The sequence below is a fragment of the Hirundo rustica genome, chromosome Z (assembly GCF_015227805.2).
Source record: "Hirundo rustica isolate bHirRus1 chromosome Z, bHirRus1.pri.v3, whole genome shotgun sequence".
In the NCBI taxonomy this organism is placed as follows: domain Eukaryota; kingdom Metazoa; phylum Chordata; class Aves; order Passeriformes; family Hirundinidae; genus Hirundo; species Hirundo rustica.
This window is the reverse complement of record NC_053488.1, coordinates 55,378,381-55,390,837: the sequence shown is the minus strand read 5'-3', so window position 1 is coordinate 55,390,837 and position 12,457 is coordinate 55,378,381. Positions and strand designations below refer to the sequence as shown.

Genomic DNA, 12,457 nt, shown 5'->3' with positions numbered 1-12,457 from the left:
ACTATCAAAGAAAGAGCAAGAAAGAAAACAGAAAAATAGGAAAAAGCAAAGAATTACAGAAGGCAAGAAAGGCAATCACCACCAAGAATCTGTAGCGCCCTGCGAAGATCCTTCTTTCTTCTTCGGTTGGTGAGGCCGTGACAAATTCATTGTGCGTTCATTTTTATATAGAGGCTAAGTGGTGGTTTACATCATAGACCGGGTGGTTCCACTCCAGTTCGCAGAGTGGACTTGGTGTTACGGGATTATTCCTGTGACAGGTGTTATACCCATTTAGCTGGCCCTGGAGTTCACTCACCTTTAATAGCAGGGCACATTCACTGCCACTATCATGGGCATTCACAGCCCATTATCAATGCATGCTCATGGCCCCTTATCACACCAGGTCTTCGGCTGCAGATCTTATCAACAGCTGGGCAATGCTGAAGCAAGTATGTTTAACAGTTCTTTACTGAGTCTTCAGTATTCTACTCCACATGCTTATATAATTTCTGTTGTGCCTACTATCTGCTGCTTTAATGGAATCTTACTAGGCAGTAACAATTTATTGCTTCTTTCTTTAATATGACCACAAATATAATTTCTCTCTGTAAAACCCTACTCTTCATTATTATGTAGTTTTCTCCATATTTTAAAATCCTCAGTCTGGTTTCCGATTAGGCATGAGCAATTATTTTCAGACCTCATCACCATGCACACATAAAGACACATGCTAGCACAGAGATTTTAAAGATGAACGATTGAGCATTTGTAAACAGCTGATAGTATCTGAAAAATGTAATTACTGAAGGTGTGGTGCCCAGTAATATAGGTGAAGTTGAAGCCCAAGATTTAAAAGCTCACTTCTGGTTATCTATATAACCCAGATATTTGATGTTTGAGGTGAAATGGTGCCAGTACTTTAAGGAAGCCTGCTCTTGCTGTTCCTTCTCAGAGTGGAAGGAGTACAAAACAAGTTTTTTATGTTGCTGATGCTGAAGAGAGAACATATGCAGGTAACTTCTACTGGATATGCTATCTGTCACTATTTGAAATAAGTGAGTCTCAAGAGTTACAATCTGGCTTACTGAAAGGGTGGGAACTTCTGAATCATTAAGGTCCCATTGAAAAGTTTTAGTATCCCCAAGAGTCTTCCCATACATTTTCAATTTAAGAATTGGGAAGAATAATGTGGTTGTGCTATTCCATGAGTGATAGCCTGCAAGGGGGAAGAACAGTTAAAAATAACCTGACTCTCTCAGTTCATTATAGGATGTAGTGAGGAGGCCAGCCTCAGGTCACATCGTGCACCTCCCCAGACCCCACAGACCATTCAGCATTACCTCAAGTCCTGCTTCCACAGTCAGCTTTAAGATAAGAATATCATCATGGTTGTCCTCCTTCCATTTATCTGAGAATTTGATTGTAGCAATGGTGAACAAAGACACAGCCCTCCTTCTTGCTCACTCCAAAGAAGATTGTTTATTGCAGCAAACCAAGCCTGTGCTCTAAACTTAAACAAAGCCAGCATGCATTGGCTGCCTGCCCCTGCAGTGTCGCTGTTCATATGTCCCTTTAGCCAGCCAGCTCTCTGATCCTGTTGGTGTCCATGCATCTCCCACAACAATCACAAGGTGACCGCACACCAGCCATGCAACCTATTCTCTGGTTACAGGACCTGCTTTTCACCTCACCATTAGTCCAACCTTTCCCAGAGTGCTTTCTGTTGCTCGCCAGACAGGATTTCTTGTCTCCCACATTTGATAAAATAAAAACTTAACTGGGTGTCCATCACCAGATCTGATGCCTTTTGACAGAGAAACAGAAGACTTTAAGGAGATCAAATACCTCCAGAGCTGAAACAGTGTTAGCTTACTATCTTCTTCTTTGTGGGCTTCACAGAAAGCAGTGGTTAGGGTTTGGAAGGTACTTATTGAAGTGGGGTTTTGAGCAATGGCCAGACCATAAACCAGCAGTGGCTAGACCGTAAACCTACCAGTAAAGGACTAATGTATTTACTGCCAACTACTTCTGGGTCTATTCATCAGTCCACGAAGGGAAGTCTTCCACAGTGTTAGAGCCCTATGTGTAGCTGAGTGTCCTGCTGAGGGACAATGTGGGTGCCTATTTATGGATTCTGGATACCAATTATTAGTTGAAATAATCTGAAGAGTTTTCTCACAGAAGCTTCTGTTTAAGCAATAGAGGTTTTTTGGCTTGTTATTAAAAGTCAAGGATGATTAGAAGGGTTCTTTACTGATAGCAGCAGGGCTATACTTTTGCTGACACAGGTGACAGAGCCTAGAAGGGTTGATGTCTGAGGTGTTTTTGGATGCCTGTGTGCAGGTGATGGGGTCAGGCCTTGCCCTGGTGGGGCAGTGAACTGCCCCATACCCTCCAACCTTAGAGCCAGTATCCTGGCCTGGCAGAGCTGCTAACCATGGCACACCGGAGGCAGGGCTCCACTCTACCTTAAGCCAACTCCTGAGTGGCCAGATGACCAGCCAAATGACTCACCTGGGAGGAGGGCCCACAAAATCCAAGGGGTATTTAAGGTCAAGCAGGAGGCCAGCATATGTCTTCACCCTACCTGCTCTCGGAATTTCTATCTTGGTGTTTCTATCAGAGCATCACTGGAACCCAGGAGCTGAGAGCTATATGTGTGCTTTTCTATATATCTTCTGTCTTTCTCACTTTTTTCTTCCAATTCCCTCTTCTTGTAACATTTTAAGTAACTTAACATTGAACAGATTTAAAGTTTGCTAAGTTGGGTGGGCCAAGTTAATGCCCATAAGTTTTATATTGGTTGGATGTTGTACTAAATCTTTTGTCAAAATTCTCTGATTTTTCTAAAGTTTGCCAGTAAACTTTTGTCTTGTTTTGACCTCTTGAGAATATCTGGTTTCCATTTCTCCCATGCATCTAACCCAGAGTACAGGAACTACTGTAAAGTCCTTTTACTGGGGCCTTATAACAGGTAATCCATAAAGCAAGCAAACAAGAGTTCATGTGTCTTCTGGTGGCCAAGTGACAGGACCATACCATTGATGGCGTACCAGTGCTGATATTGTATCCACTCTCTGGGTCTATAATATATTAGTCTGGCTTTGCCTTGGTTGCTATGGTGTGTGCAGAGGTACTCTTATCATACCAGCTTGGGCAATGAGGCTTGTTTTGGGAAGATCCATTTGGAGCCTTTTTCCCAGGCACCATCTTGAAAAATTTCAGCATTTTCTTCTATTCTCAAAACTCTCCTCTTATGATCTGTGCCTTTCTCTCCAAATTAGAAGTTACTAGTAGGACAGTTATCCACCACAAAATGTTCAGAGTTTTATTCTCAGTAGTCGGTACTTAAAACTCTTTTTTTTTTTTTTTTTTTTTTTTTTTTTTTTTTTTTTTTTTTTTTTTTTTTAACTTCCTTTTCTGGCTCTCTGGCTCTCCCACTTTCCCAGTCATTTGAAATGTTTGTTTTTTAAAAGCACTTTCACTTGGAAAGGAGAAAGGTTTGGGATTACAGATATATATTCTTTGAGAAATCACCCTATTTTGTCACAGGATTGGAAGCACAGTATGTTGAATAAAAATCCTCACACAACATGCATTTTATTTAGGGATTTGTATATATTAGCTTGACATAATCTAGAGCTAGTATTTTGCTTTGTTTTGCTTTAGTTTCACCAAAAGGAAAATATAGTTCTGGCTGAAAATCAGTATGTAAATGTTAAGTATTACTATTTGCCAAACAGCACATCAATCTTTAATCTACAATTTCCTGTGAAAGAGAAGGAGGACATAATCTCAGTCTTTACTTTGGGTTCATACCCTTTTTAAAATTCAGGTCAGACCATCTGCATCAATTTGACTCTGCTTTCACAGTTTGTGCTCACAACCATGCCCTAGCAAATCTCTTGCTTTTCAGATACCTTAAGCCTACTGCAAACAAATCACACAAATGAAATAGTAATAAAGCTTTGTACTAAGCTTTTTTAGCTTGGTATTATAAATTTTATCTACTATTTTGTGGTGGTTTCAGGCAGATTTTGGGAGAAACCCTCCCACGGGGCCCCCCTCTCCTCCCCCAATCGGTTCGGGAAAAGACTTCCTCAGAGAGAAGTGGAAAAAACCTGTTTATTAAACAGGCAAAGCGCTCCCAGCACAATACCCAATGACAAGAGCTTCGTGCCGCTTACGGAGGGATAACAAACTTAAAGAAAGTCTCCTCTTGAAGATAGTCACTGTGCTCCGCCGCGTCATCTCTGCTGGTGCTGGGAGAAAAGGAGATGTGCAGGGCTGGTCTTGGTGGGGTGGGTCCCCTGTGGAGGCCCCCGGTGCTTCCCCCAGGTGCTTAGTCCGGAGAGGCTGGAACAGTTCCAAGGAGAGGGCAAAAAAGGAAGAAAAGAAAAAAAAGTAAAAAAAAGAAAAAAAACAAAAACAAAAAGCTTCAGCTATTCTACAGCATCTAACTACGCTAGCACTAAACTAACTAACTACTGCCAGGGAAAAAAAACAACAGATCTTCTTTCATCTTGCAGTGTTCCAACTCCCCCACTTCAAGGTCACTCTCAGGAGCAGAGTTTTCCTGGGGAAAAACAAACAGCGCTTCCCTCCCCTTTGCACCCAATAGACGATTGGGGGATACACAGTCACCCTAGGACATATTTAAATGACAATTATGTCCAGAAAATTGGCAGTTGTAGTTATGAAGATGATGAAATTGATTCCAGTCATGGCCCATCTTCAAGGCCCCAGAACTCTTTTGCCAAATCCCTTAAAGGGGCTTATGGGTAGTTTTTTTTCTTTTACCCAGAGTTAGACACAAAGGAAAAATACTGACAAGATATTCCTCAAGAGTCAAAACAACAAAAACTTTACTGGCAACTTTAGAAAATCAGGGAACTTAGGCAAAAGTTTAAAGCAACATTGAATCAACATAAAGCATTTCACAAAGCGTTAATCTAGGAAGCTCCAAGTCCATTCAACCTGACAAACTCCAGCCCATTTGATATCAATTCACTTAAGCTTCAAGAGAAAGAAATTGGGAAAAAAAGAACATAGAGAAAGACCGAAGAGGTATAGAAAAGAACAAATATAACTACCACTGCTGGCTCCAGTGGTCAAGACAAGCTTGCCTTATGCTCTGGTGTGAGTACCCTTTGGCTTTCCTGGGCTGTTCCCCCTGGTGGGACATCTGGTAGCCACTTTGGGGCTGGGTTAGGGGCTTCAGGGGCAGGTTTGGAAAATTGCCTCCACTGTGCTACTGCAGGCCTGGGGTACAGGCTCTTGGGGTGGGGTGGGGTGGATGGAGCAACGCACTGCCTCAACAGGGCAAGGCTTATCTTACCCCTTACCCCACACATGCAACTGAAATGTTTCAAGCCAGCAATCTGCTCCAGTCTCTCACACCATCTTTCTCTGGAAAGGAAATGCAAGTAGTGTTTAAAAAATTAATTATTAAGAACCTTGGTTTACTTTAGGTAGCTCATATTGTATTTGATAACACAGCATCTTGCTGGAAGAAAATAAGTGCAGTTTTTCCCTATCCCAGCTTATTTTTTACACTAATATTTGGAGCAGGAAATAAAAACCAGTAAATAGTTGTGAGACATGTGGGAATAGTTGGAATATTTTAAGCAAAGATGAACCGTGATCCTTCTGACCATGATCCTCTTTCCTGTGCTGTTCTGTCTAATCCTGTCTCAGAGTATGTCAACAAATTTCCTTTAAGCTCAGAAGCTGCAGTGGGTTGGAAATAGTGATCCTTTGTCTGTGTCTTTCTGTCTTTATGGGTTTTGTGGGAAATGATTTAAAACTGATATATTTTGGATTGTCTGGTTCCAGCTACAACAGGATGAATTTTTGCAGTGGCCAGGAGGAGACATGGCTGTAACACAGAGTTTATTTTTTACCATCTCACATCATTGGTGGGGACAGGGGAAAGGGATTTTCTTCCAGGAAGAGGAGTTCCTTTTGATTGCGTAAGCATGGCACTGGCTCTGAGGGAGAGGTCAGGGTGGTGTGGCTGCGGTCTGGTCGGGCTCTGCAGAGAGCATTTCGCATGTAAATCACACTCTCTTTTGTACGCTTTTATTTTTAACATTGTCACTGCTGTTGTCCATTTCCTTATCTCATTGCTATTCCCAGTAAATTGGTTTTATCTCAAATACAATTTTTTGTGCCTCCAGTTCTCCTCTCCAGCCCACCTTGAGGGTGGGGAGGGAGAGGGAGTGAGTATTCAGCAGCAAGATTTGGAAGTCTTAGTGGGAGCATTAAATTGGAGAGTGCCATTCCTAAATCATGACATGAATAAAGGTACAAATTCATCACATAAGATACTTGTAAATTAAAACAGCCTCAGAACCTTTGAATGTAACCCCACGTGAGTTCTGGATATGCCAGCAAAGGGTACTGGTTTTGTTAGAGTGACATAACTCTTTTCTCACACATGTTAATTATAAATCAAAATAAATTTACAAAGAGGGCAGAATCTCTTAAACAAAATTGAAGAGGGAAGGAGCATACATATTCAGAAAGCAGAAAAATAGTGGTATGGCTTATTGTTTACTTCTGCTATACAAGAAAACTTTGTAGGAAGTATATGTGTTTTACATAAAGGAATTGAGCAGATGCTTATTTCCTGATGATAAATGAAGCATGCTGGATATATGATGCACAGCTTCAGAAACTGTATACCTGAGGAGAATAGTGGTGTCATTGCAAAGGCTTCAAGAATGCAGTAAATATTAAGGAAATAACTTACGTAAGTGACTCTGTTGCTGTGCAGCACTGCATGTAGTTGATATCACTGATTCTGATCCATTGTCATCATTCTCAGAAAACAAGAATATTTATTTGTGATATAATAATTACTAATCTTATGTGAGGCCTTATATAAGGTCTTTCACATTGCCTGAGAAACTGGTGGTTTGGCTTTGTCTGAAGTGCCTGGCTTATAAATTGCACTTAATCACTGAAAGTAGTTTTCTCATCTCTGTCTGCTTCTCTCATGGTTGTTTTTAGATAATCTGAGTTTTCTAACTAAATGCTTTCAAACAACATCACAGGTAATCTTGACAACATCATTGTACAACGAGTAATGTTGAAATTATTAAATGATAAATCATGTTTTCTTCCAGTCTGATTTATTAGGATAGCAAAAATGTCAACAAAATGAGTGAACAAATATACTGTCTGATAGTTATACATCAGGGGAAGAAAAGAAAAATTAAATGCAACATGTATTTCTTAGATGCTGAACTTTGGAGTCAGTGACAGAGACTGTTTGTGATGACAAAAGGTTGAGCTTCTTTAATGAAATATTTTCCTAAGAGTACAAATATTTTTTTTCCATTTCTTATTTTCAGAAAACAATCATTACATTCAAACTATTCAAACTATATAGGGTAATATGGCAACAACCCATTAGAAATGTTGAACATAACCTTCTGTCTTATCTGCAGTCTGTAAAAAATGAAGAAAAACTTTTTCCCCCCCCCATGGTTATACTTCATTTTAATCACATCTAACACAGTATTGTTAGTGGATTTGACGCTGCAAACATGTCTGGATTTAGAGATAGATATTTGGGGGGAAAAGCTCTCTACAGGAGCTGAGTTCTTCTGGCTTCTTGCTCAGAGCCTTACAGAAATTTTTATTTTCCTGTGCCTACATCAGTTCAAGAACCAGCTTATCAACAAACTGCCATTATTCCATCTTATGACTCTTGTCACTTGAAAGATCACACAACATATAAGGCTGGCACTTTCACCATCTTTAAAACCTAGAGACCTGGCTTATTCAAATATGTGTTTAGAAACTAATGCAGTGACAGACAGAATTTTGTGGAGCTCAGCATATATACCAAACCATACATATTGCAGTAAGCACTGTTTACAGGACAAGAAACTGTTTTCTTATTGCCAGGTTTTATCAGTTCCTTTTACATTAATCTGTAAAATAAGACCCTTTGAAACTTAACTGATAGCTACCCAATCCTTTCCCTACAGTCAGAAATTCTTTTAATCAACTACTCCTATTCTTTTTTTTTTTTTTTTTAGGACAGTGAAAAGAAAGGATTTATGAATAGACTTTATGCCATTCAGGAGGTGTGTGTCACTGTCCAGAATATCCTAGATGAAATCGCTTCCTTTGGTGAAAGGATCAAGAAGTAAGTGCTGCCATGGGTGCTGGATTGCTCTCCAGTACTCTAACGTCTTTTCCATGCAGAGACATAAAATGTTAGACTTCTACTTACTTATTCCAGAGGAGTCCATCTTTCAAACTCATCTATATTTACTTTGCTTTATGGAGGTCCTCAGTCAATGGAAAATCTGTCATATTAATTCTGGATTTTAGAATTATATTAATTGGGACAAAAATCAGAAGTAAGGTTTTTAAGTAAAACAGAAAGAGGTTGTGAGGTTGTTATTTAAAAATGATAATAAAATGCAATTTTGATAAAGGAAATAAGCAGAATTGAATAGGGGTTCAGTTCATATTTAAAGGTTGTACATATGTTTACTTGCTGGAAGTTTTATTTATAGGTCAGCAAAACCTTTCTTTTAGAGTATTTGTAATTTCTAACACCTAATACATAATATATAAAAACTGCCAACAAATTTAGACATTAAGAAAGAGAGGTTCTGAGATTTACTGCTGGAAACGTAATTGTGTGTTTTGGGCATGTTCAGTAGAGAGCAGCATGAGGTTTATTACTTAAGGTCAGACAGGTTCCAGAAAGACACCTTCCAGTCAGCTGCAAAGCATGGAGAGGAGTGACTTGGTGTTCTGCACCTTGAAAGCCAAGAGATCTCACCACTACCCAATTCACTTTAGGAAGTGGATTTTAGGAAACCTATGCCTTGGGTGAATGTCAGTCAGAAGGAATCCTGAGGATCATCTCTAATGCTTTCCTGCTCTGTCTTGATGATGAGGAGATTGCCATTATGCATTTGAGAGCAAAGTCTCTAATAGGGAAGCCTGGGAAAGTGTTCCCATAGGGACAGTTCCAGGCAGGCTGTGCTCACAGCAGGAAAGGCAGGTGCAAGCATTTTGTATCACACAAGTTCTCCAGTTAGAAAAATGAGCCAGTCTCTGAAAAAAGTCCTTTATCAAAAGGCTATTCATGGAAGTTGTCTTGATGGTTAAGTAGTTGTAATTGTGCATTTTGGAGGTAGGGTTTGCTCTGTTGTACACCAGATGAGAGATACAGAATTTTGTAAACTGAGTGAGACTATAAATCTTTGTAATTTGCTCCTAAAACTATAATGGGAAACCTGTACTGAATGCTGTGGTAACACAGCCCATAAGGAGCTTTGCTAAGTGAGGAGCCGTGCTCCCACACATCATGGTGTGTCTGCGATCCACTGCACAAAGCCAAGTCACAGGAATATGAGCAGACCCTCAACCTTCTGTTTGTCCCAAGTGTGTACAGAAAAGGGGAAAAGAGTAGGTGTCCCCTGAGGATAAAATGGAGGGTCCTACACTGGGTGACACTAGCATAGTGTTAGTGGAGACATGTCAAAATTGCCAGGCAAAAAGAAGACAATAAACATACGAAGCCAGAGCTTATTATGAAAAATACGGCTTGTAATTCAGATAATTGCAATTATTCATCTAGAGAAGCCAAAATAATGTAATCACATTGATTGAGAATATAGATAGTAGTAATACTTTAAAGTGTATCAGGAGACTATTTAGATTTAAAGCCACATTTTCCTTCTAAATAAATGTCATGCAACACTTTGGAGATGGCAGTGCTTTCACGGAACAAATCCACTGAGCCAAGCTCCCCTTAACCAACGTTCCTATGGGACATATATATAAAATCATCATCTGGTCTTTCTTCACTGAACACATGGGTTGGAGAGCCACAGCCCCCTTTTTCAAGATTCATTAACTCTCCCTTCCTCACACCTCAATTTTGCAGAATGTGGTGACCAGCAGAGTTTTATCAGAATAGAGTCTGGGACCATTAGTGAGGATGTTTTTATCTGTGACTTTTTTTGCAAAGGTAATGAAACTTCAGTGGGATCCCAGAAATTATCTTCCTTTATTCACAGATAAATGACTTTTACTTATTTCGGGGGTTTTTATTATCTTTTTTTTTTTTCTTTTGGCATCCAGAGGGTTTTTCTTTTTTCCCTCAACCATAATGCTGTTGCATTATCCTTGTCTTCATGACCAACTGTTCTATCTCCTCCTGTTTCTTTTTCCTTAACCCTCTCCTTGTTAAGCATATGGATGAGTTTCCACCTTTGCACAGTTACACACTTGCTTTTTCCCTTTCCCCCAAAGCTGGAAGGCACCTGGCTGAGGAGTGCACTTACACTTCAGAGGGGAACATCCCTGTTCAGTCTTCAACTGCTTGTGCTGTCCTTACAGTGGAATAGGGAGGAGATAAAACAAGAAAGCCTTAGCAGTACTCTTCCAACTATCCTTGTATCCTAGAGTATCCTACTCTACCATGGTGTTGAGAAGGGAATGTAGCTCACCTGTGCAAGTTCAACTGGGGAGCAGGGAGCTCTGTGGGTTTTGCCTGATGCTGAAACTGGGGTTAAGCGCTCAGATTTCCGAAAGGCAGAGCGGTGATTCACCTAGCTGATGTGCACTGCTGGGCTGGGAAAGGTGAAATTCAGCAGGCAAGCGGGCAAAGCCAGGACCTCCTTTCTTTTCCACTGACAGCGGGTGCAAGCCCAGTCTCTCTCTGATGAATTACAAATGCATCCATGCCTTCATTAGTAGACTCAGTTTGTTCTCCCTGATGAAAACTGACACTTCTCCCACTGTCCTTTTATTGGCTTTGTTGGCTGACCTCGGTTCTGACTTTTGTTAATTTTTCTTTAGTACATTCAACTGGACTGTCCCATTTCTGAGCTGGCTGGCAATTGTTGCCCTCTCTGTCTTCACCGTCATCCTGTATTTCATTCCACTGAGATACATTGTCCTTGTCTGGGGTAAGTAAAGCCATTTTAAAGTGTCTGTATCACTTTAAAAACCCTGGGTTTTAATGGATGACTTACACTTACAGTACTTTTTGGTATTTATGGTCATGAAGCTGCCCTATGATGGAATTAGGCACGTTAGTTAAAAATTGCAACAGTGTAAATATTTAGGCCCACTTGCAAAATGCATTTTTCTTGGCTGGCATTCTAGACTTAATCATTCTATAAACATGTAGCCATGAGGATTCTTCATATATCAAAGTCTAGCTTTGTCTAGATATTACTCTGGTTTATTTTCACCACTTATACACAAACTGAGGTATTTCAATCTATATGGTGCATTTAGGACAATATGCCTTTTTTACTGCAGTACTTTGTCTTTTGAAAGTGTATGCAAACATAGCAGCAAGAAACCTGTTTAAGGGGTCACCTTTAGTTAGACAGAAAGGAATAGGTGGTATTTGGCTGGTAATGAACTGAAACTCTGGGCAGGTACGGGAATGGAATTATGATTGATCCAAAAATTCACTACTTATGCTTATATCTGTTCTTTATACTGATTTTAAAAAGCTACTATTACCACATCTGTTGTAAATAATGCTCCAGGTTTTCATTTGTATATCTTTTCATACATTTTACACCACCAGCAGCTGTACCCTTTCCCAGTAGTACAGACTTATGAAGAGCACAGTCTCAGTTACATCAGTGGCTAGATTTTCTTTCTGAAGAGAGAATAGCAATCACAGTTTTGTGAAAAACTTTGGAATTCAGGAGACAGCATAAATTTTTTGAACTGACTCCAAAGAATTTAGGTTTTGTTTATTAGTCAGTATTAGTAATTTTCTTAGATGTTTTCTCAAATGATAATAGCCAAAGCAGTAAAGAGGATATGAACAAAAGTATTTCTATAGAACTAACAAAAGTAAGCATATGGGCTTCCTTTCTTTTCCTGTCTTTGACTTTTACTTATTCCCCCATACCATGCATCACTTAAGTGTAACCCAAACTCTTGGTTTGTTGCCAAAATTTCATTTCTTCTAGCACACACACAGGAAGTTTGAATTATTTGTGTCCTTTTTCTGACATTTTTTAAATAGGTTTGACATCCTGCTTTTTTACATCAGGGTTGATACAATAACCTGAGATTATAATACCCTTCCAAGATCCACAGAACTGTAGAGCCAGAACTGTTCTTTAAAAAGCTCATGACTCGTACCCATGGAAGTGTCACACTTCCACAGAAATATCTCTGTTTCAGGTAAGGCAGAGTCTCAACTCCAAAGCCTCCCAAATCATGGATGGATAGCATAAGCATAAATTATTATAAATGCATCTTGCACTCTCTTTATCTCTTCCCTCCCTTGCCTTCAAGTTACGTAGGCTATGTAGATAGAACTTCAAGCCCTTTTGTTCACTCGAGGTTTCAACTCCACATTTTTCTCCTGCATTTCAGTTCAGGTGACTTCTTACTCAGCAAGTGTATGTGAATCCCTTCTTTAGGAACCTTTTTCTCTTGCATCATGACAAGAGACCAGACA

The 12,457-nt window shown here is 39.8% G+C and overlaps 1 protein-coding gene across 1 annotated transcript in view; it reads left to right on the top strand.

Annotated features, from left to right (window-relative positions):
- Positions 1-12,457, top strand: part of MCTP1 (multiple C2 and transmembrane domain containing 1) — a 220,173-nt gene that overhangs the window by 203,573 nt on the left and 4,143 nt on the right. The window contains 2 exon segments of the mRNA XM_040090995.1: positions 8,034-8,143; positions 10,822-10,931. Coding sequence (XP_039946929.1) covers positions 8,034-8,143; positions 10,822-10,931 — 220 coding nt within the window.